Here is a 24395-nt window from a genome sequence, read left to right on the forward strand (position 1 = left end):
AGGTGGCTGATGTCGTTAACTCTCCTGGAAGCTCTGAAGAAAGACCTTGACATACCAGGGCAGCCAGCTCTCAACTCGGGGCATGTCACGAGATCCAGAAGGCTTTCATGGTGGATTTTAATTAGATGCTTACCTCTTGCAGCAGGAGGGCAGGCTCTGCTGAATATTAGCCTCAGAGTTTGATAACTACAAACATCCCAGAGCTACAATGGTCTTACATTTAGGTCTTTAATCCATTTTGAGTTAATCTTTGTGTATGACATTAGGTAGTGTTCTAATTTCATTCTTTTGCACATAGCTGTCCAGTTTTCCCAGCACCACTTATTGAAGAGGCCATCTTTGCCCCATTGTATATTCTTGTCTCCTTTGTCAAAAATAAGGTACCCATAGGTGCATGGGTTCATCTCTGGTTTCTCTATCTTGTTCCACTGGTCTATATTTCTGTTTTTGTGCCAGTACCATATGGTCTTGATGACTGTAGCTTTTTAGTGTAGTCTGAAGTCAGGAAGGTTGATTTCTTCAGCTCCATTCTGTTTCAAAGAATGCTTTGGCTACTCAGGGTCTTTTGTGTTTCCATATGAATTATGAAATTCTTTGTTCTAGTTCTGTGAAAAATGCCATTGCTAATTTGATAGGGATCACATTGAATCTGGTAGTATAATCATTTTCACATTATTGATTCTTCCTACCCAGGAACATGGAATATCTCTCCGTTTATGTCATCTTTGATTTCTTATAATCAGTGTCTTATAATTTTCTGTATACAGGTCTTTTGTCTCCTTAGGTAGGCTGTTTCCTAGGTATTTTATTCCTTTTGTTGCAGTGGTGAATGGGATGGATTCCTTAATTTTTCTGATTTTTCATTGTTAATATATAGGAATGCAAGTGATTTCTGTGTATTGACCTTGTATCCTGTGACTTCTGAATTCACTGATTAGCTCTAGTAATTTTGTTAGTTTCTTTTGGGTTTTCTATGTATAGTATCATGTCATCTGTAAACAGTGAGAGTTTACTTTTTTTCCCATCTGATTCCTTTTCTTTTTCTTCTCTAATGGCTGTAGCTAGGACTTCCAAAACTATGTTAAATAATAGTGGTGAGAGCAGACACCCTTGTTTTGTTCCTGATTTTAGAGGGAATTCTTTCAGTTTTTTCACCATTGAGAATAATGTTTGCTGTGGGCTTCTTATATATGGCCTTTACTAGTTGAGGTAGATTCTTTCTATGCTCATTTTGAAGCGTTTTTATCATAAATGGATGCTGAGCTTTGTTGAAGGCTTTTTCTGCATCTATTGAGATGATCTTATGGTTTTTATCTTTCAATTTATTAATATGGTGTATCATGCTGATTGATTTGTGTATACTGAAGAACCCTTGCATCCCTGGAATAAACCTGACTTGAATATGGTGTATGAGCTTTTTATTGTGTTGTTCAATTCTGTTTGCTAGAATTTTGTCAAGGATTTTTGCATCTATGTTCATCAGTGATATTGACCTGTAACAAACTACATGGATTTTTATGTCATGTTGACACCAGCATTGTGGAACATGGTTATCAGGTTTATCTATAACAGAACAGATCACAAAGAAGTTGGAAAACTGACATGACTGCTTTTCCTTTGTTTATAACTTATTCTATGGACACAATCATTATAGACTACAGGTATTATCTTGTAGTTCTTTTGGGCTCAGGTATTTAACACACCCAATCCTTGGTAAATGTTTGTTCCTATATCAATACCTGTTTTGTTCAATTTGCTCTCAAAGACGGCATACTTACAAGCTGATAATAGGCGTTCCCCCTTTCTCTAATGATTCCACTTCCCTTAACCTTCCACAAGCGGAGGCTGCTCTGTCAAAAGGCTGAGGCCCAGAGGAAGGGAATGTTTGTGGATGGTTTAGAAACGACAGTGAACTGCTTGGAGATACTCTACTCCCACCTCCCTGTCATGCCCTGGTTGGTTCATGAGGGGTTTTGGAATTCTCCAGGCAAGAATACTGGAGTGGGTTGCCATTTCCTTCTCCAGGGGATCTTCCTGACCTAAGGATCGAACCCAGGTCTTCTGCCTTGCAGGCGGAATCTTTACCATCTGAGCCACCAGGCAAGCCCCTTATAAATAAACAAACAAGCAATGTCAAAAGTGGCCCTATGAAGGTAACTTGTAAGTGGTGGGGGGGTAGCAACTTCCTAACATTGTCTCCACAGTTTTCTCCCCACAGATTCTAGCTTTATCTACCAGCAGCAGGAGGGGTAGGGTAGAGGGAGACTGCAGCAGGCTTTTATATCCCAGATCCTCTTAAGTGCACAAGTTTTACAATTGTGAATAAATGGATGCTTGCACCAATTCAAGACAAGAGTTTTAAGTATCTCTGCTTAAAGCCCTGTGTTACTTTTTTTCCTTATGGGCAAGGACCTGCCTTCTTTGAATAAAGAAAGTGAAATTCCACTATTCACAGGAATACAGTGGAAGCTAATGTGGGGTTTAAATAGACCAGGGTTTAGGAGGCATGAGAAGAGCAGTTGAGACCTGGAATAGCCCTCACAGAATACTCTAAATAGGACTGGATTTGCAAATAAAAGCCAATGTTTGCTGAATGGCTCTTGTGCTAAGGGCTTTATACATGTTATTTCTCACAATATCATTGTAAAGGGGAAGCTGAGGCTGAGGTCACACAACTGGAAGAACGGGGCACTGGAGCCAGGCAGACACCCTCAGAAGCTCACACTCCTACCACGATGCTCTGTTTCAGTCATGACACTTCTTGCCTTGACCTTGGCATGATTCACATCAACTAGGGTAGTAAGGCTTCTAAATAGTGCTGATGCCTGATCAGTCAGCTTCAGAGATCTGCTTGCTGGTGAAGGCTGTCTGAAGTTACAGACATGGTAGGAATGCTGGAGCTGGAGGCTGGCTGCCTAGTCAAAAAGGAAGGTCTTTGACAGAAGTGAAACTGTATAGCCTCAGCCTTTGAAATGTGCTCTTGCTTCTGAATCATAGGAACTGAACTCAGAAGATACTAATGTACAGAATGCCAGCTTACTACTCTGTAATGATAAGCTACACCCTTCCAGTGAGTGCCCAGAGTGTTCACTGTTCAGAGAACTCTCTCCTAAGAATTACAGTCCACAGAAACCTTTGTAGTCACTCTAACTTCATTTGTTGAACTCAGATGAGAATAAAGGAAAAGAAGGCACTGATGTTTGGAATTCCATGAGGGCAGCTAGATCTACAAAACCACAGAGGTGGTCCAGGACCAGTTAGTTCACAAACAAGCATTTCAAGCGAGTGCTGCAATGCAGGATGACCAGGTGGTACAGTACAGTCCCATAGTTAGTATTTTCACAAATGATCCTTAGGTATCTTGAGCATTTCTGAAAGATGTCTAACAAAATTTCCTAAGTTTTATGAAAATGCTTTCTATTAAGTTTGGTAAATGAGAAATCTTATACTAAGAAATATACTATAAACTATTTTCAGTGTGATGCATATACTGTCAGCAATCTGGGGCCACTACTACTAAAATGAAGATTTGGAGAGAAGATCATATAAAGAGTGAAGGCCTTTGACTAAGAGTTTCCCGGGAACCTAGAAGACAAAGATAAGATGTCTACAAAAAAATTTCTAGATTAAAAAAAATTTCCCCCTAGATACTGGGAAATATATACTTGTCAGTTACCAAAGTTATGGCCTAATCTAATATTTAAGTCACATTTTTTCAAAAAGCTGCTCAAAATCCCATGCTTGAGTGATATTTGTACATAATTCAAAGCACTGTACTGTGGTATTCCTCATTGGTACTTAGAATAGAAATGATGGATGTCTTGATAAACTAAGTACCTTCCTATTTGAAATGTGCAGAGACATAATTTACTAAGTTGGTTCCACTTAACAAGTAGGAACTGAATTTTATTCTTCAAAGAGAATTACAGAGCATGAGAACAATGTGAATGTTCTTAAAAAGGAAACTGATGCCCTTTCATTCTACCTGAGTTAAAAACAATGATGAACGTCATCTGAGTTCATGGGACCCATAATAAATGACTATTAAACCAGACTTACAAGATCAATGCTAGGAACATCCCAAGACCAAATACGATTAATTAGTTCTATAGTTTGGTTTTAAATCTTTAAAATCTTAACACACTTTTTAATTTATTTTAGCAGGCAAAATAATTTACTTATAAAAGCAACCTCACTTACAGAACTGTAATAAAATTTTTCCAACACTGAAAAATAAATAGCACTTTTTGCAATTCTGATTTTACAGGGAAATTACACTTTCTGGCATACAATGTTCTATCAAAATGGAAGGCTAAATCACTTTGCTTTGCTTTTCACACAGAAATAAGCACTTATACTTATCAGTCTTGGGAAATCAACTTAGGGACAAGAAAGGTTTGCTGTAAAATACAATCATTGGAAAAAGGGGATCTGGTGCCATCTACTGACTGGCAATGGCAACATAACCTTGGGTATTAAGTCAGGAAACACTAATTTCAGCTACATGCAACCCAACAGAAACACCTGTGCAAGTCCTGAAAGGTACGTGCAAAAATTAAAACGACTGTGGTGCTAAAAGTGAGGACTGGATGGGTTTTTTCTTTAAATGACATCCTACTTTTTAAAGGAACCCAAGTAGGCAGTTAAGAAATGATTACTGAACATGAGGAATACTGAAGAGAGGAAGATGTTGGCAAATTATGTAAACAAAAAGTTTCATGATCAAGAGTACCTTAGGTAGGCTCTCTTACTTATGGAGAGGCTGGTGGAAGGCAGTTACATCCTTGGGTATTCATGATATCAGAATCAAGGACTCAAGTTTTTCCCTACTATTTACATAAAAAGCTGGTTTATTTGAAAATATTATCAACCAAGACTGCCAATGAAGTGGCACTTAGGAACTATAAGGATATTTGACTCCCATACTCACCATCTGGAGGAATAAAAACCCTGGGGGATTTTATTGATTAGCAAAGAAAAGTTATTTTGTTTAACTGAATTTACTCAAATAGACCTCCTTAATACCAACAATGTTGAAAGCATTCTGTAAAAGCTCGGCCAGATCCTGGAAATACTCATGGACTGGCAAGTTTATTTATTTACTTTTTTTTGGTAGTAGCTTGAGAATGTTACCTTCCTGTAAGGCCAGGATGCCCTGAGTACTAATAGTACACTTAAACATGTTTGTGGTTCTCCTTTCTTTCATAACATGTCTCACAATCCTTAATATGTTTCTTAGCTGTCCACCAGGAGGGCAGGGGCCTTGTCTATTCTGTTTGTAACCATATAATCAGCACTAAATTATGACCAGCACATGTATGAGTTCAAAAAATGTCAGTTGGCTGAATGAATGAATAAATGAATGAATGAATCTCATATAGTCCAACCGACCTAAGCAGAAGAGGGGAAAAGAGGAAAAACCCATCACAAAAGTGAAGATGACAGTGATGGATAGGAAGAAAGATGAGCATCAGATCCATCACTTGGGGGTAAGCCTGATGCCAAAAAAATTTGCCATCATTCAACAACTGGTGATATCTGTTTGGAGATTCAAAATACCTGAAAAATTTTAAATGGAAAGTTATTCAATACTATTAAGGTATTCTCTGGAAGACTCATTTGAAAATCAGTTAATGAAAACCCTGTTACTCCATCAAGCTGTAACAGGAGCCTAGTGCTGTGATGCTTCAAGGTGCAGCAGACTCTGCTGAATACACCAGGTGAACGTCTAGAGCCCCGTAGAGGGAGCGTAGCACACTGAGGACTTTTTCTTGAATGGCTTCAACTTGCTCAGAAGGACAGTAATCATCCAGACTTGACCTGGAACCAAGAAAAGAAAGAGAAAGGAAAGAAAAGAAAAATATACATAAGTAGAATGAGATCATACTGGGCAGTGAGGAAAAGCCTGTGTGTATTGAATTCAATGTAAAGTAGAAATGAAGCTGTATTCAATTCTGGAAAAATAATAGCTGAAAGCTACTAAACCTTTACTATATGTCAGGTGCATTACATGTTTTATGTTCTTTAACCTTCTCAGCAGCTCTATGAAATAGATACCTTTACCATCCCTTTAAAGGAGTCAAACAGAGAAGGATTAACCTGCATGGGTCACATACTGGTATGTGCTGGTGATGGGATTCAACACCATACAGCACATTTCCAAAGCCCCAGTGCTTGATACTAGGCCCTTGTTTCCATGAGAGGGAGGTGTTGCTTGGGAACACTGGCGCTAATTATGTTAGTGACTGGGCATCATGTTTCACGTTCTTTTATTATGTCTACAAACAGGATAGAAATTATGAGGGTAGAGGCTTTCCAACTGATAAAAGGGTTCTGCCTCTATAAATAATCTGATCACCACACAAGTGTACAAGATCATCCAAAATGAAATGTGTGGATGTGCTGGTGTTGGGATTAGTCTCCTAGGTAGTATTAAGGAGGAAAGAGCAAAGAGGTATGGGGCAGGAATCTGTATTTTGAGTCTTTCTAGAATCACTGACTACAATTTGGCTGGCACCAGCCAGTAACAATGTTGTTGACAATTTTAGTTGGGTTAGTATCTAAAATGATTTCATAGTGCCTCCTGGTACTAGACTAGGGTGAGGAAAGCCATTGGAAATTCCACTAGATTGGAAAACGGCATGGGAATGTTTATAGAAGGAAATGAAATTAGTTATCTAGCCTACTCCTTATTCAAGTATTTTAGACCTAAAGAAATAATCTCTAAGACTTCTGATGAGCTCATTTCATTCTATGGTGATTAGGCTACATCTGAGGCTTGATGTAAACATGTAACACATGACAGATGACACAGAGCAATTTTAAATTATTAAATACTGTCTAACACATACATATGGATAAAGACCTTGAAGAAAGCATGATATGTAAAAGCTTAATTTATTAGCCTTAACAAATAGGGACACTTTGATGCTTTCACACAGATTTCTGGCTTCTTGAAAACAGTATTAGAGTAGCTCATGATGGTAGCAACCCCCAGGAAGGAGTTTTTGAAATCTGCAGGCACATTTTTGTCACAAAAACAATTAGGAGAGAGGGTCTGCATATTGTGAGTGTTTGCAATACGTAGGATACTACTGCAATATGAATATGAATATGAATTTTCCTGTGTCCTGCAGTTTCCAAAGTCCATGGAGCATTTAAATAAGTGAAAAATTTGGTTTTAATTTTTTGAGCCTATTTTTAATAGTTTTCTACAAATAGTCTGTATTTTTGAAATGGATTACACTAAAATTTCCAGGAATGCAGATACTCTGTGAACTGAGGGAAGATTAGACTTTAAGTTCAGAATTTTATCAAGAGCTTGCTGTGACTAGAATAACCATGTTCCTATAGCAGTGCTATTCACGGTATGTGGGCAACACAACTGGCTGGATCTGTCTGCATTTTTAACTGTTACATTTAGTGACTCTTTGTAAAGATTCCAGTTTGGCGTGGCATTTTAATATGTATTATTTTATCATCAATTGCTCTCCTTTCTCCTTTGTGCTATTATTTTTTTGGTGTGTGTATATATTTAATGTATATTTAAATTATATGTGTAGGTAGGTTATTGCTATAAACTAAAATGTTTATGTGCCCCCAAAATTCCTGTGTTGAAATCTAATTCCAATGTGATGATATTTGGAGGTGGGGGGGGTCTTTGGAAGTGATCAGGTCAGAGGGTGGAGTCCTCATGAATGAGATTAATACCTTTATTAAAGAGACTCCAGGGAGCATCTTCACCCCTTCCTTCTATGTGAGGTTACAGAGAGAAGATGGCTGTCTATGAATCAGGAAGCAGGTCCTCACCAGACAGTGATTCTGCTGGTACTCTCATCTTAGACTTCCTAGTCTACAGGACTGTGAGAAATATCCGTTGTTTATAAGCTATTTGGTCTAAGGTATTTTTGTTATTGCAGCCGGAACGGACTAAGACAATTACATCATCCACACATTGTACATGCTATCTAAATATATTTAAATTATATGTGTATGTGAAAGAAAGAAAGAAAGTGTAAGTCGCTCAGTTGTGTCCGACTCTTTGCAACCCCATAGACTGTATGGTACATGGAATTCTCTAGGCCACAATACTGGAGTAGCCTTTCCCTTCTCCTGGGGGTCTTCCCAATCTAGGGATTGTACCCAGGTCTCTGGCATTGCAGGCGGATTCTTTACCAGCTGAGCCACAAGGGAAGCCCAAGAATACTGGAGCGGGTAGCATATCCCTTCTCCAGCAGATCTTCCTGACCCAGGAATCAAACTGGGGTCTCCTGCATTGAAGGCAGATTCTTTACCAACTGAGCTATGAGGGAAGCCCTATGTGTATGTAGATTAGATTATTTATGAATTCATTATGAATGGTAAAGAGAGTCACAAAAAACTTGTCATAAAATAAGTAAATATAACTTGCCTGAACATTTAAAGTATTATTTTAGAAACAGTTCCATGCAGAATGAGGCCAAAGATTAATACAGAAATTTTTATTAAACTGCTATAACTATTCAGCACATTTATACAATTCAAATGTAAAACATGGCAGTAGCTAAACATTTATCTGTAGCACACAGATATTAGAATTTCTTATGTTCAACTGAATAACATCACCAACTTCAAAGACAAGATAACAGGAATTGTATGCTGTTTGCCAGCCACCACCAACAGGAAAAAGAAAATACAACACCTGAATTTTGAGCTGAGTAGGTAAAAAGCTGGTAAGAACTATTGTATTAGTAATCATTAGATTCATCTATGGAGACTTAAATTTCCTGCTGCCACTGTAACAAATCACTACAAACTTAGTGACTTAAAGTAAAACAAATTCATCATCTTATAATTCTGTTGGAGGTCAGAAGTCCTAAAACAAAGGTGCTGGCAGGGCTGTATTTCTTCTCTAGGCTCTAGGGAAAGAATCTGCTTCCCTGCCTCTCCAGCTTCCAGAGGCTTCCTGCACTTTTCAGTTCAAACCCCATCTTCAAAGTCCACAGTCTAGCATCCTCCATTCTCTCATTCTGACCTTCCTCTCTTCCTCCTATTCAGACCTTTGTGATTACACTGGGCTCACCCAGATAATCCAGGATAATCGTTTCATTTTCAAGATCCTTAAATTAATCATATCTGTAAAGTCCCTTTTGCATATAAGGCATCATATTCATAAGTGCTGGAGATTAGGACGTGGACATATTTGGTGGGCCATTATTCAAGCTACTACACTTACCTTGCAATTGTCACTAGAGTAGGTTTTGGGAAATTTTTTAGAACAGTATGCAAAGACTGAATAAGATGTTCAATTTCTTGTTCTGTGCTGATATGGTGAGGGAGTTCTGAATAATCACAGGTTAGACCAGCCTGGTGAACCTGAAAATAAGACAATTAAAAATTACATGGTAATGTTGTTGTCTTTAGAAGACTTGTTAACCATTAACGGCCTTGATGACTAAATTTTTAATATTTTTGTGGATTAGGATTGCTTTTTCCTTAACAATTTCCATGCCACAGAAGTTATCTGTTCTCTGATGTTTTGGAAGAACTGGCCTGTACACCTGTTTGGGCCTGATGCCTTTTCTAGGAACAATTTTAAAATTTATTTTATAATTGTAGATTCACTCTGTTTCTGTCTTTACTTGAGTCTATTTTGACAATTTACATTTTCTATCAAGTTATTCATTTTACTTAGATTTTAAAAAGTCTATACATAGTATTCTCACATTTCCTTTCTTTCAAGAAATTATTTTACTTTTTAAATACATCCAACAAGTACTACATTTAAAGCTTCAAGAGGATACAAGATGAAAGTCTTTCTCCTACCTTACTGAACCTATTGTTTCGAGTTTCTATGCTTTGTGTATAACCATATATACTGACATACATGTGTTTTAAATGTAAATGACTGGTGTTTCAGTCTTAGCACTAAATTAAATATGCCTGAAAGCAAGAAATGGCCCACAGACTGACATTTTGCAGCCCCTGCTTTAAACTTTTAAAAACTGGAATTCAAATGTATTATAGTTTTGCCTAGGGTACATAAGTGCAAAGCATGGGAAAAACCCACTAATTTACTATATTACTGGAGGCTCTGGATACACGTCAAAGATTTAACTGGCAATGATTGGTCAATACACTAAAAAGAGAGATTTTGCATGTTCTTTTCTACTAAAATGATCAAAACACTTAGTGTTCTAATCCTGCAGCTATGGGTACATTGCATCTGGCTACATAATCTGCTACCAGGCCTATGCCATCCTTTTTCTCAACAAACAGTGTACAAAACTCTTGCCTCCTCACCAGAAAATTCAGATGCAAAGTAATGACTAAAGTAGACCTGCATGAAGATACTTTCAATAATATCATATGAGCTCAAAGCACTTTTAAACCCTGAGTCTTCTATCATTTTTAAAGTTTGCCATTAAAAAAAAAGGGCAAGCTTTGAGTTAGCTCTGATTTAACCAAATAGTCTTTTGCTGGTATTTTCTATTCTTACAAAACTAGCATTAAATCAATACATAAACTTCAGTTCAAATAAGGTGGTTTGATTATATACCACAACTAAATAAAACACTAAAGTAAAACCACAATTTAGTAAATAAACACTACAAGTAAAAGAAGCAGAACTGGTGGTCTCAGCTCTGGCACAAAATTTGAGAAAAGGGGACCTGAATTTCAAATGGGAAAATTTAAACTCAGATATTGCAAAATGATATAAAAATAAAGAAATTACCATTAAGGGCATCTTCTTTTAAAATAGTATTCAGATTTGCTGTGCAAACAAAGTTATATAGCTAATATAGTTAAGATGTGCTGGCCACAATGCCTTCTTTTGTCTGTTTGGTTTTTTAACCAGAAAAGTTTTCAGAGAAGAAAGAAAGAAGTGTGAAAGGAGCATAAAAATGAACAAATAAAGAATGAGCAAATTTAGAAACTATATACTTTCTTTTCTCTGGCAAGGGGATATCTGATCATAGACAAAATTAAAAAGTCCACAGCATCACTTCTTAGCCTTCTGGCTAAGATCAAGTGTAAAAAGTCAACAGCACTTTTACTTTGTATATAAAATTAGCAAAAGCATGTTTTTCCTGGAAAGCTTTTCCAGTATTCTGGCTTTGAAAAAGTATATATTTTTTCCACACACACAAAAAAAGTCCATTCATACTTTCCAGGAATACAAATAAAAGTGAATCACTTTAACAGAGGGCACATTTTTCTAGCCACAAAAGTACCTTTCTTAAAGGGTCAATTTTATACTTCAATATAAACATTTACCATCTCATAGTCTGGTGCTTCCATCCGTTTTTTCAAACTCTGTACCAGTGGAACTAGTAATTCCATTCTGGAAAAAAGAATCCCTCAATTAAACATTACACCACCTCAACTAAAATGACAGTAGCAAATGATACATTACCCTTAAAATTTACCATTAACAATAAGTTTTATATGATGTTTTGGAAATGAAAGATAAGAGTTGCTCAAATATCATCTTAAAATATTAAGAAATAAATGTTCCCTGCTGTTTTCTTACTTAAAAGATTACAGATTATATGTAATAAAGATTGAAAATTAACACTCAAGAAACTGAGATTTTCCTCTTTAAGAATGAAAACTCTACCATGACTTTAAAAATTATTTTGATCAGCAGTAAGTGTTTAGCGTACCATGATGAAGATAGTTTCCCAAAAACTGAGAAAAAAATTCAGGACATATTTATTGACATATACAATTATAACTGGTAAAGTTCTATACCATTTGATATAATAACAATGGTGCTTTTAAGTTATTTAATATAGGTGGAACTCTTTGGAAGCCTTGATTAATTAATGTTTCGAGTATTTTAACGCCTCCTCTACCAATACCCACTCATCTGCTGGGAGGGAAAAAGTAAACAAAAAAGGAGGTATGGAGGCCTGTCTACCCACTGATCCTGTTACTTCTTCCTTCTTATTAACGACACTTTCTGGGGTTCTGGACCCTAGTCACCCACCTCTTCTACTTCCTTAGGAACAGTGAAGACTCGTTCACACTGAGGGTATGACCCTTTTGGGGGCATGCTAAGTTTGGGGAGACTTTTCTTGCTGTCTTTTCCTTTGTTTTTCTTCAGGTCTGTGACAGAACTGCCTGCAGGTGGTGAAGAGCTAAGCGTGCTCAGCAGATGGGTGGGTTTCAGTGGAAGGTGGCTCCATCTGTGGGCTAGATTCAGGATTCTAAAGTTGTCTATTTTGTTTGATTTAAGCTTAAGTTTGGCTTGAGACTTCACAAAATCACAAAATAGTAGGTACACAAAACATTTCTGGGGAGAATCATGTTCTGAGACTTATTTCTATCTCTCCCTCTTCCAACATAATTTCAAAGAGGGGGAATCATTTTTAGATCTAGTTCCCTCTACTAAAGAGAAAAAACTAACTTATGTTAAAGTGCCTAATTAGTAGTTACTGATAGGATTAATATTATGATGGTTTATTCTTCTATACCACTGCTTTCCTTAATGACAATAAAGTTCTATAATATTTATATTTCAGGGATGTTTCTGAACACTTTATTTTAAAGTGAAAACTGCACTGAATATTTTGAATAGGTAATACATATAGCGAAAGATACGGATTTTTAAAAAGCAATTTATCTAGCAAATTTAGCAATATATCTAGGACTAAAATACAGTAGAGTTGAAGAAAAAAAAATATTTGAGAGTCTTACCCAGGGTTTGAAGCCCATTTCTGTACAGTTTCTTCATCATCGCCATCACACAAATCAGCAAAAGCAGCTTCTAAATCTTCTAATTGATGAATTCGATTATCAACACAATCTACCAAATCTTCCTTTAAGCACATTGAAAAGCTGAGATTATATAGTTACTTTCAAAAAATAAGTGAAATCCCATTACAATGAAAATTTCAATTCAATCAGTTAACACATGATTTTCAAGTACTAACCATGGGTTTCCCCAAGAAACACATATCAAGATTTGGGGCCGTTGTTTGAGAGTACTCTAATATCATGTAAGATATTATTAGCTATGTGATAGATTGTTGTTGTTTAGTCACCAAGTGGCATCCAGCTCTTTTGTCACGCCCTGGACTGTAGCCAGCCAGGTTCCTCTGTCCATGGGACTTCCCAGGCAAGAATACTGGAGTGGGTTGCCGTTCCCTTCTCCAGGGGATCTTGTGGACCCAGGGATCGAACCTGCGTCTCTTGCACTGGCAGGCAGATTCTTTACCGCTAAAGGGAAGCCCTTTAGACAAGTCCAAAAGAAACGAAGGATACCTCTGTCAGGTTGCTTCCAGGCTTTTTAAATTGGTACAGCTCTTGTAAGATTTTGTACTCCTCCTGGAAAACGAAACAAAGAATCCATATAGTAGAAAAAAGATTAATTTTTCAATGATATACTTTAAGTAAAAAATGACATTGATACAAGAATATCTTAGATAATCATTTAAAGGTAAGTCTGGGAAATCAGGGAATAATGTAATTCATTATTTCATTGTAAATATTATCCCTTCTTTAGGGTAACTATTCATCTGGGCATGATAACAATGTATAAATATTAATTATGGAAGAAGACTTAATGGCCAATAGGTAATGAATGAAAATGTTTCTAATACTGTTCTACTCTATAAATGGATACATCCTAACATCTAAACAGATTTTAGCTATGTATAGGAAATACAATCATTTCTCAGCCTTTTGTCTAAGATCAAGTGTATAGGAAATATATGTATCTTTGTAACAACAAAACAAAACTTTCCACATTCACTTTGAGGTCCATTCCCTAGCCACAGGAGAGAAAGCTAGAGTACAAACAGATACAATGGGAGGATTTCGCAGGAGAATGTCTGTCCTCATTTAGCACATGCAGGCAGCCCCATTAGAGGCAGGTCTCCCTGGCCCCATTTAGGAGCATTGTCAGGAAGGGTCTATAGGCAAGATCTAAAATTCCTTAAGCACAGTGCTGTGCACGATCCTCATATAACAATTCTGTGACTGGGTATGATTATTATTTTGATTTTATACTTGAAGAAACCATGGATCCGAAAGGTTAAGTAACTTTTCCAAGATCATGCAGCTAATAAACAGTACAAGTAACAAACAGAACTTAGATCTTTCTGACTACCAAACATGTTCTTTAAAAAAAATAGCTATTATAAGTATAATACATGCTCTTCAAAAAGTTCAAAAGCACCAAAAGGTGTAAAGGACACAAAATTCCCACTTTCCCAGGTTTCCTTATAGCCCTGGAAAAGAAGTAACTGCCATTAAGTCACTTATGTAACCTTTTAGAAATTCCCATTACAAATATTTGGTGCGTATACTTGTAGGATAAATTCATAAAGTCAGGTTTTTTAGCTTCCAGGTATGCCCATTCTCATGTTTTCTAAACATCTCTAAAGTCATTTTATAATTCTGAACGCTGGAAGTTATAGTTACTGGTACATTCACAATAGCAGGAAAGAAACAGAGGGCAATTTTTCTCTCTTATTTGCAAGTTGGGAGGGCACTCAAGGTCCCCCTACTCTTGCTCCAGATTACACTACAGTTGCCCTCTGAACAACATGGGTTTGAACCACACAGGACCATTTATACATGGATATTTTTCAGTATAGAGGAAAAGATTTTGGAGCTTCACAACGATTGAAAAAAAATCTGCAGACCAACTGTACAGCCTAGAAATACTGCATAAATTAAGAAAAAGTTAGGTATGTCATAAATGAATAAAATGTATGTAGATACTAACCTATCCTTACATAGGCATAAGATGAATGATATTTAATATAAAATTACTAATATGTTAGTTTTCCTATTGCTTTATAACTTGGCTTTCAAGGAATTACACTTTAAGGAATACATGCCTCTCTAACTGGAGAAACTGCATATCGACTTACCACAGGTAAGTGGTATTCAAAACTATATAACAACATTTCTAATACTGTATTATGAATATGACTATAATATGCTGTAAAATTTTTATAATGATTCATTCATTGGTGTACAGGCTAGGCTACCATGAAGTAATTGTATTGATTATATTAGGCTACCTAAAACAATCACATTGCTGCTTCCTTGTTATCAATGCATGAATCACTGTAACTGTAAATAAATGACTTCATCACATCTTTTCATCTTCGACATCTGGTGTTAGTAATATATGTAGCAGTGTTTTATATCATATAAGACATTGATATAGGTTCATCTTTAAACACGACATAGATGTACAGTATTGATAAATACAGTACAGTACTATAAATGTATTTTCCTTATGATTTTCTCAACCTTTTCTCTACCTTAAAGAATACAGTATATGATAAATATAATACACAAAATATGTGTTAATTTACTGTTTACATTATCAATAAGGCTCTGATCATTAGCAAGCTATCAGTTATATTTGGGGGAAGTCAAAAGTTATATCTGGATTTTGATGGCACATTTTTAAAACACCACATTTACCTGAGTGAACATTTCTTTGAAGGGATTCTTGACTGAAAAAAAATCTAAGTCAATATCTAAAACAAATGCATCCCTTTTCTCTAAAATTTTCAGAATCTCTCCGGTGCTAACTGTAGTCTGGCATTCCTGGCTCTCAGAAGAACATGAACATGATGGTTGTAGGCAAGTGTGGTCCCTTGTTTGTGTCACTGTGTCCTGTCCCAGTCCTTCTGAACAACAGTCACCATTAGCAGAGGCAGTGTTCTCTGAGTCTTCCAGGGCTAGCTTTGGCTTCTTAGCAGAAGACACTGCATCATTCTCTCCTTGACTGTGACAGAGTTTATAAGGTTTTACCATAATTACATCCAATTGTAAAGGTTTTGGGTTCTCCAGCAGGTCTTCAGTTACATAAAGACCATCACTTAGGAAGTAATGATCTGTACTTGTAACCCTGGATTAAAGGAAAAAAATTACTTTCAAGACAAATGGACAAATTAGCCCATTAACATATAGACTTTCAGAAATACAAAAAAGGACATACTTGACAAAAACTGAGAGCTGTCTCTAATATTTGTAATTTCTGGAAACAGGGTTCTCAAATTTCTAGCTAGGCACACAACTGCCCAAAGACCATATTTTGTAGCCTATTGTGCAGCTAGGTGGCTCAGATGGTAAAGAATCTGCCTGCAATGTGGGAGACCCGGGTTTGATCCCTGGGTCAGGGTTTGATCCCCTGGATTAGGAAACGCCAACCCACTCCAGTATTCTTGCTTGGAAAATTCCACGACAGTATAGTCCATGGGGTCGCAAAGAGTTGGGCACAACTGAGGCAACTGAGCACGCACTCACGCATCGTTCAGCTAGGTATGGCCAGCTGACTCAGTTCTGCTTTAAAGTCGTGAGGGGAAGAGAAGCGTGGAGAGCATTGCTCTCTGCTCCCCACCGACTGGCACGTGAACACGGTGGCAGCAAACCCCACCCGGACTCTGAGTTCAGAGGCCACACTCTAGAGAAGGTGGAGCAAAAAGACAGAAATTATTTGGGGTTTAACTGAAGGGCTGCCGTAGTGGCTCTGGACTGCACATGGTAAACTCTAACTGGAGAAAAGAAATGAAAGATCCTGTTTAGCCAGTGCTTTAGATCTCTGTCATACCAGCTGGAACTGCATCCAAAAAAATCACTTGAGAGAAAAATTATACCTGGAAATAATATCTCTTGGTAGAAACTCCCTCTGACATATTTCAAAGCTTTATTAAATTTCATATAACTGTAATATTTTAATATGTAAAGCAACTTACAAAAATCTTGTGCAGCATTTCACAAGTTACAGATTGTTGATTTTAGACATAACAGCATGTTCTTAGCTTTTCAACTGTACTATGCCTTGCTAAGTACTTTGAACAGTGACACCAAATGGTTCTTCCGGGGTAGGACCTATCCAATTTAGAATGATGGTATTAATATTTATTTCTCATCCACCCCTCTTTAGCATATACTGCCTTATATTTAAAAAGATATAACTTCCTAAAAAAAAAAACGACATAATAAAACCAGTATCCAAGCTTATTAATAACTGTACTGCCCTAAGATTCCCAGGTGGCACTAGTAGTAGAAGAACATGCCTGCCAATGCAGGAGCCATAAGACACATGGGTTCAATCCCTGAGTTGGAAGGATCCCCTAGAGAAGGGCATGGCAACCCACTCCAGTATTCTTATCTGGAGAATCCCTTGGACAGAGGAGCCTGGTGGGCTACAGTCCATAGGGCTGCAAAGAGCTGGACACAACCAAGGTGATTTAGCACGCATGCACCACCCTAAGAAAGACCAATGCTGTATCCACCAACCTAAATGGGTATTTTTAATAAGGAATATCTTACTTTGCTCATCACACACTTACATCTCAGGCTGCATACCTGTATGTGTGTCTCTTTCATAAATTTTTACTTGCAGGATTAACTAAAATCATGATAATCAACATCATCCTAATATTATTGTTACACATTGAATTTCAAATGTCTGTTTCAGATTGCTGAGATTTGACTTTGCAGAAACCTGTTACAGGTTAAATAAGGCCTACTCACTGGTACTCAATAAAAACCCTAACACTATTTCATATAAGCCAGTATTATGTATAACTTTTATTATCAATATCACTAAGAATAAATCAGATAAATAAATCAAATAAAAAGTATCATTTTCATTGAGAAAGCCTGCATTTCATTTTCAATGTATTACCATTTCATCCTACTATCCTCCAGGTTCTAGAAGTTATGATTCCACTGCTTAAAACATTCACTCCATAACAAGAGAATTTAGAAAGCCAAGAACATTCTGGTATTTCTAAAGATATTACAGTATCACAAGAAACACAAAACACTGGTTAAACAGCTTACACAACAGAAATAGTTAGCATATAACTCAAGTCAAAGGATGCTGTTATTTAATTTAGATTAAATAATTATCGAAAGCTAATCATATTGATAAAATTAAAATGCTGAATCGACTTTTAAGCCATTGAATGTAAGAAATCAAAGTGAGATAATTTTGCTTTTTCAATGCTAATTGTTAAATTCAGCCAACAACACGTACATTGGAAGGAACTAATAAAATGTATTATTAAATACATTTCTATAAGGTACACCAATGATTTAATGGAGTTAGTTATCAACAGAGCCAGGGTTCCAGAGGATGAAGATCATTTTATTCAAAAATCAGCTTGACCAGCAACAAAATATGAACAGTGTGTGAAAAAGATCAAGAGACTGGAAAACTTGTTCCTGGTGTTTCAAGAACTCTTTTTGGAAAAGTTGAGGGCTAATCTGATCCCAATTGTTTATAGAGATGCTTATAAGTTATTATAGGGATTCCAAAACGAGATAGAAGTATCCACTCCCTTTCATACACATGAATATGAGGAAATTACCTGATTGTTGTGGTAGAAGTGTCTTTGCCTACTAAAAAGTGATGCCTGCCCTCTCTGATTTGCTGAGCCCATGTGGGATGAAGCCATACTACATGAGAAAAATGGCCAGCATAAACTGCAGGCATAATCCAATTCTCAATACTTAATTCTCTGGAAAAGAAACAGAGAGGAAGCATAAAAACTATTAGTCAGTGGGTTTTTCCAAATGTAATTTCATTCATAAGAATATTTTAAGATAGCAGGTTTCAAAGCATGGTCCAAGGGCCCTTGCAGGGTTTCCTGGACCTTTTTAGTGTGACCACTAGACCAAATTGTTTTCCTAATAACACCAAGGCATTACTTCTCTTTTTCACTGTATTGACATATATGCTGACAGTACAAAACAATGGTGGTTGATGTTCTAAGATTAATCAAGGCAAAGGCACCAAACTCTACTAGCTGTCATTGTACTCATCAATACCAAGCACCAGTGCCCCACATTCCCATCCAGTTTTGCATGAGCATGTCTTTCATGATTTTATTAAATCTTGATCCTGAGCATACATTTTAAAATAATCTGTGTGGCAAAACAGGAAGAACACTGAAAGTACTTCTGCAATATACTTTGAAGTACCATGGTTGTCTCAAGGGAAAGCACTTGTAAGTGAATTGCAAGCTGAACACCATTTTTCTTGCAAGGAAGACAGACTGATAAACCACAGCTGATCAGGCTTGAATGTGAATTGCTGGATTCTACACTTCAACTAAGCTTTAAGGAATGAACATTTGTGAAGTTTTGGTACGGTATTAAAGAATATTCACAATTAGCTGGGCTTCCCTGGTGGCTCAGATGGTAAAGAATCTGCCTGCAATTCGGGAGACCTGGGTTTGATCCCTGGGTTGGGAAGATCCCCTGGAGGAGGGCATGGCAGCCCACTCCAGTATTCTTGCCTGGAGAATCCCCATGGACAGAGAGCTTGGCAGGCTATAGTACATGGGGTTGCAAAGAGTTGGACACGCCTGAGCAACTAATCACACACAACAGCTGGAAAGGCTATCAAAATACTTGTGAATTTTCTTCATATACTTCCACCAAAACAATATATGGTAACAGACTGAATGCAGAATCTTGAGTATTTAGCTGTTTTCTATAAAGGCAAGTATTAAAAAGATCTGCGAACTATGGCTGATTAATGTTGAAGCGTGACAGAAAACAACAAAATTCTGTAAAGCAATTATCCTTCAATTAAAAAATAAATAAATTTTAAAAATTATAAAAAAAAAAGATTTGCAAAAATTTAGTTACCCTGATCGCTTTTGCTTTAGAAAATATGTTTGTCTTTCATAAAAATATTTATGCTAACATATAAAGGTCTATTATTTTGAAATGAATTAACATTAAAAAAATATTTTTATTTATTTATTATTTATTTAGTTGCAGCATATAGGATCTAGTTCCCTAAGGACCAAACTTGGCCTCCTGCATTGGGAGTTCAGAGTCTTAGCCACTGGATCACCAGGGAAGTCCCATGGAATGAATATTTTAGATGTCTCAGTTTGAATTTCAAATATGGTAAATATCACTAAATATACCCCACATAAAAAAAACTCAAGAATTTTTAAGGGTATACAGAAATCCTGACATTAAAGGTTTTAAAACTATTATTCTATGACTAACTGCATGGTCATCATAACTGCTTCATAATTTTTTTCAATTTATAAAATATAAAACCTCTAAATATAAAAGAGAGTAAGGACAATGGTAGGACTACCACATTTCTTTAGAGATGAATGTTCTGAGCCAGTTTTGGAGTCAACTAAAAGAAATGTAGTAGGTTAAAATTAATTCACACAAACATCTATATTTTAGTTTTATAGTATAACAAGAGAATAACTGCTATGTAATTTTTTATTTTGTAGGAGTAGGCTACACTGTAATAAACACATCAGTAAAAAGATAATAACAGGATTTCAGGGAACTTTATCATTGAAGAGTGCTTAGTAAGTCACCATTCGGTGACTATGGTTTTATATAACCGAACGTCAATAGGATTTGTGACCTGAAAATAAAATAAATTGGGAGGTTGGAGGGATTCAATACTGGAAGAAAGGATACACAAATTAAAGATGCGTTGCATATACGATTATTGAATTATGAGTTCAAGACACATTTTCCTAGGCCTCCATATCAGACTTTTAAAGGGGAGAAGAGAGAATTGGCCCAGATAATTCCTAAAGTCTTCTACTTTTAAAATTCTATATTCTAAAGCAAAGATTGGCAAACAGTGGTTGGGGCACCTGTTTTTCCAAATAAAGTTTTATTGGAACACAGCCTCTGACACTTGTTTACATAGTGTTTACAGTTGTGTTCATACTACAAGGGCAAAAATATGTAGCTGCAACAGAGACCATATGGTCAGCCTGAAATATTTACTATCTGGGGAGCAAGGAAAGGGTGAAATGTATAGAGACAGTAGCATGGAAACTTAGATTACCATACGTAAAATAGAGAGCCAATAGAAATTTGCTTTATGACTCACGGAACTCAAACAGTAGCTCTGTGATAATTCAGAAGGGTGGGATGGGGAGGGAGATGGGACAGAGGTTTAAAAGGGAGAGGACATATGCATACCTATGGCTGATTCATACTGATGTTTGGCAGAAACCAACAAAATTCTGTAAAGCAATTATCCTTCAATTAAAAAAAAATTTAAAAAATATTTACTATCTGGATTGTTGAGAAAGTTTGTCCATACTTGCTCTAAATAAAATAAAAAAGGTAAACAAAACAAAAGCAAAACTCACAAGCTTACCAAAAACTATTTCTCTTAACTGCTTATCATCTATTGCAAAGTGTATTTCAGACACATAAAAAGGTCATTAACAAAATCACATATTACCCGAAAAGTGTTTCCTTATCAAATACAGTGTCAGCTGGCATATCCACAGGAATAAGGAGGTCTGGATGTGAGTCGAAATGCACAAAACTTATATTACTTGCAGGAAGATGCTTTGAGCCAATGGCCCGATATATAAAGGGCAGAACCTGTAAAAGATACATGTACACATTCAGAATTGGCACTGAAATCATGAGTATATACTCAACTGCAGGCTGAAAAACAATGCTAAACGTAACTTCAAAAAATTTGAAGCACATCAAGTTGTGAATAAAAAAAGCAAGAGTTCCAGAAAAATAACTTCTGCTTTATTGACTACGCCAAAGCCTTTGACTGTGTGGATCACAACAAACTGTGGAAAATTCTTCAAGAGATGGGAATACCAGACCACCTTACCTGCCTCCTGAGAAATCTGTAGGCAGGTCAAGAAGCTAATCCCAAAGAAAGGCAATGCCAAAGAATGCTCAAACTACTGCACAATTGCACTCATCTCACACACTAGTAAAGTAATGCTCAAGATTCTCCAAGCCAGGCTTCAGCAATATGTGAACCGTGAACTTCCAGATGTTCAAGCTGGTTTTAGAAAAGGCAGAGGAACCAGAGGTCAAATTGCCAACATCCACTGGATCATCGAAAAAGCAAGAGAGTTCCAGGAAAACATCTATTTCTGCTTTATTGACTATGCCAAAGCCTTTGACTGTGTGGATCACAATAAAGTGTGGAAAATTCTTCAAGAGATGGGAATACCAGACCACCGACCTGCCTCTTGAGAAACCTATATGCAGGTCAGGAAGCAACAGTTAGAACTGGACATGGAACAACAGACTGGTTCCAAATAGGAAAAGGAGTACGTCAAGGCTGTATATTGTCACCCTGCTTATTTAACTTATATGCAGAATACATCATGAGAAACTCTGGGCTGGAAGAAGCACCAGCTGGAATCAAGATTGCCAGGAGAAATATCAATAACCTCAGATATGCAGATGACACCACCCTTATGGCAGAAAGTGAAGAGGAACTAAAAAGCCTCTTGATAAAAGTGAAATAGCAGAGTGAAAAAGTTGGCTTAAAGCTCAACATTCAGAAAACTAAGACCATGGCATCTACTCCCACCACTTCATGGGAAATAGATGGGGAAACAGTGTCAGACTATTTTTTGGGACTCCAAAATCACTGCAGATGGTGGTTGCAGCCATGAAATTAAAAGACGCTTATTCCTTGGAAGGAAAGTTATGACCAATCTAGACAGCATTTTAAAAAGCAGAGATATTACTTTGCCAACAAAGGTCCATCTAGTCAAGGCTATGGTTTTTCCAGTGGTCATGTATGGATGTGAGAGTTGGGCTGTGAAGAAAGCTGAGCGCCGAAGAATTGATGCTTTTGAACTGTGGTGTTGGAGAGGACTCTTGCAAGTCCCTTAGACTGCAAGGAGATCCAACGAGTCCATCCTAAAGGAGATAAGTCCTGGGTATTCATTGGAAGGACTGATGCTGAAGCTGAAACTCCAATACTTTGGCTACCTCATGTAAAGAGCTGACTCACTGGAAAAGACCCTGATGCTGGGAGGGATTGGGGGCAAGAGGAGAAGGGGACGACAGAGGATAAGATGGCTGGATGGCATCACCGACTCGATGGACATGAGTTTGGGTAAGCTCCGGGAGTTGGTGATGGACAGGGAAGACTGGTGCACTTCAGTCCATGGGGTTGCAAAGAGTCGAACAGGACTGAGTGACTGAACTGAACTGAAGTTGTGAAGAAGTAGGAAAATATGAAATTTGTCATTGCAGATGATTTAGACAATCAGCTCAAGCTTTATTTTTTTCCTTAAAACTTCCAATGGGCATCTCTTGTTGGCATGTTGCCCCCATCATAAACTCAAGAACAATGTGAGGAAACAGACAAGCTCTGGTACTCAAGGAAAGAAAAGAAAAAACAATTGCTTGTTAATACACACTCTGGTGTAAAAGATGTGTTCAAGCTACCCTGGGTCTCTGCGTCTTTCTCACACCTTTTGGATGCTGGTTGCTGGGCTAGGTCCTCTCTATGGCTCTTTGTTCCGTTACAGTCTCTAGAGTTCTAAGTTAAGATTGAATCTGAAAGCACCACCTACCCCATGCTTGCTCTCAGACCCATGCACACTATCTCTAGGTCCTGAGAAACCAAATTTCCTTCCTATTATCTTTATTCATCCGCACATCTGGAATCGGCCTCTTCCTCTTTAACATCCACAGAATTCCTAAGGATTATTAAAGCTATCAAAAACAGAAAGTCTTCGATCACGGCACTCTCGCAGGCTTTCAGAAATCTAGATGTGGGCACCATTTTAGCTATTCTAAAGTAGCACTACTACAAAACCAGAAAAATATCTTTATAGCGCCATGTTAAAAGATTCATGCACACCCTGCTGCTGCTGCTAAGTCGCGTCGGTCGTGTCCGACTCTGTGCGACCCCATAGACGGCAGCCCACACTACTCACACAATAATACTAACTGCTCTGAGAGCTACTCTGTACCCATTTCACAGATGACAGTGCATATTCTCAACAGAAGCCTCCCACCGACACCACAGAATTGTGAAGGGGAGGCCGGGAGACAGGAAGCCTTAGTTCTGAGCAGGTTAAGGACTCGAGTTACTGCAGTTACGACTGCCCGCGTTCGAATCCCGAAGCCACTCATTGGCCGTGGGATTTTGGGCAAACCGCGAGGGTTCAGTGAGTTGCCGGATTCGTAGTAAGCGCCGCATTAACGTCGAAGCCTATTCTTCCAAGGTCGCCGTCCTGGTGTTTTCCCCACAGCAATGCAACTCGCTCGGATCTCTCTCTGGCCTCCAGGCTCCGCCGCCGCCTCAGTCCTCGCGCGACCCTGCCCCAGCACCCGTCAGCCGCCCGCTCACCTCCTGATGATCCTCCACCACCCACACCGGGATCTCTGAATAGCGCCGCAGCCGGGCGCGCTGTCCCCCGGATTCACTCATGTTTTCGCGCGCGTGAGAGTCCTAAAAATCCGGAGCCGAGGTTCCCTCAGGAGCCTGCGCTGCGGCCCGCCTCCTCTCCCGGGAGTAAACGCGCGCTCACCCGGTTGTGGTTTCGGATTGGAGGAGGTAAGGGGCAGGAGGCGGGCGCCAGAGACTCCAGGAGACCGATTGGCTTAGATGTCCATCGTTCTTATCGAAGCACCAATCACCGCGC

At 37.8% G+C, this 24395-nt stretch overlaps 1 protein-coding gene across 1 annotated transcript; it reads right to left on the reverse strand.

The window, feature by feature from the left end:
- Positions 1 to 3885: 3885 nt before the first annotated feature.
- On the reverse strand, positions 3886 to 24303 carry C18H5orf22 (chromosome 18 C5orf22 homolog). The gene is made up of 9 exons (XM_055555027.1): positions 24101 to 24303; positions 21212 to 21357; positions 18333 to 18482; positions 15430 to 15859; positions 13249 to 13311; positions 12682 to 12803; positions 11257 to 11323; positions 9215 to 9354; positions 3886 to 5820 (listed from the first exon to the last, which is right to left on the reverse strand). Exons 1-9 carry the CDS (start codon positions 24179 to 24181, stop codon positions 5688 to 5690), a joined length of 1332 nt encoding a protein of 443 aa, XP_055411002.1. The 5' UTR covers positions 24182 to 24303; the 3' UTR covers positions 3886 to 5687.
- Positions 24304 to 24395: the final 92 nt, after the last annotated feature.

This window comes from Bubalus kerabau, chromosome 18 (genome assembly GCF_029407905.1).
Source record: "Bubalus kerabau isolate K-KA32 ecotype Philippines breed swamp buffalo chromosome 18, PCC_UOA_SB_1v2, whole genome shotgun sequence".
Taxonomy (NCBI): Eukaryota; Metazoa; Chordata; class Mammalia; order Artiodactyla; family Bovidae; genus Bubalus; species Bubalus kerabau.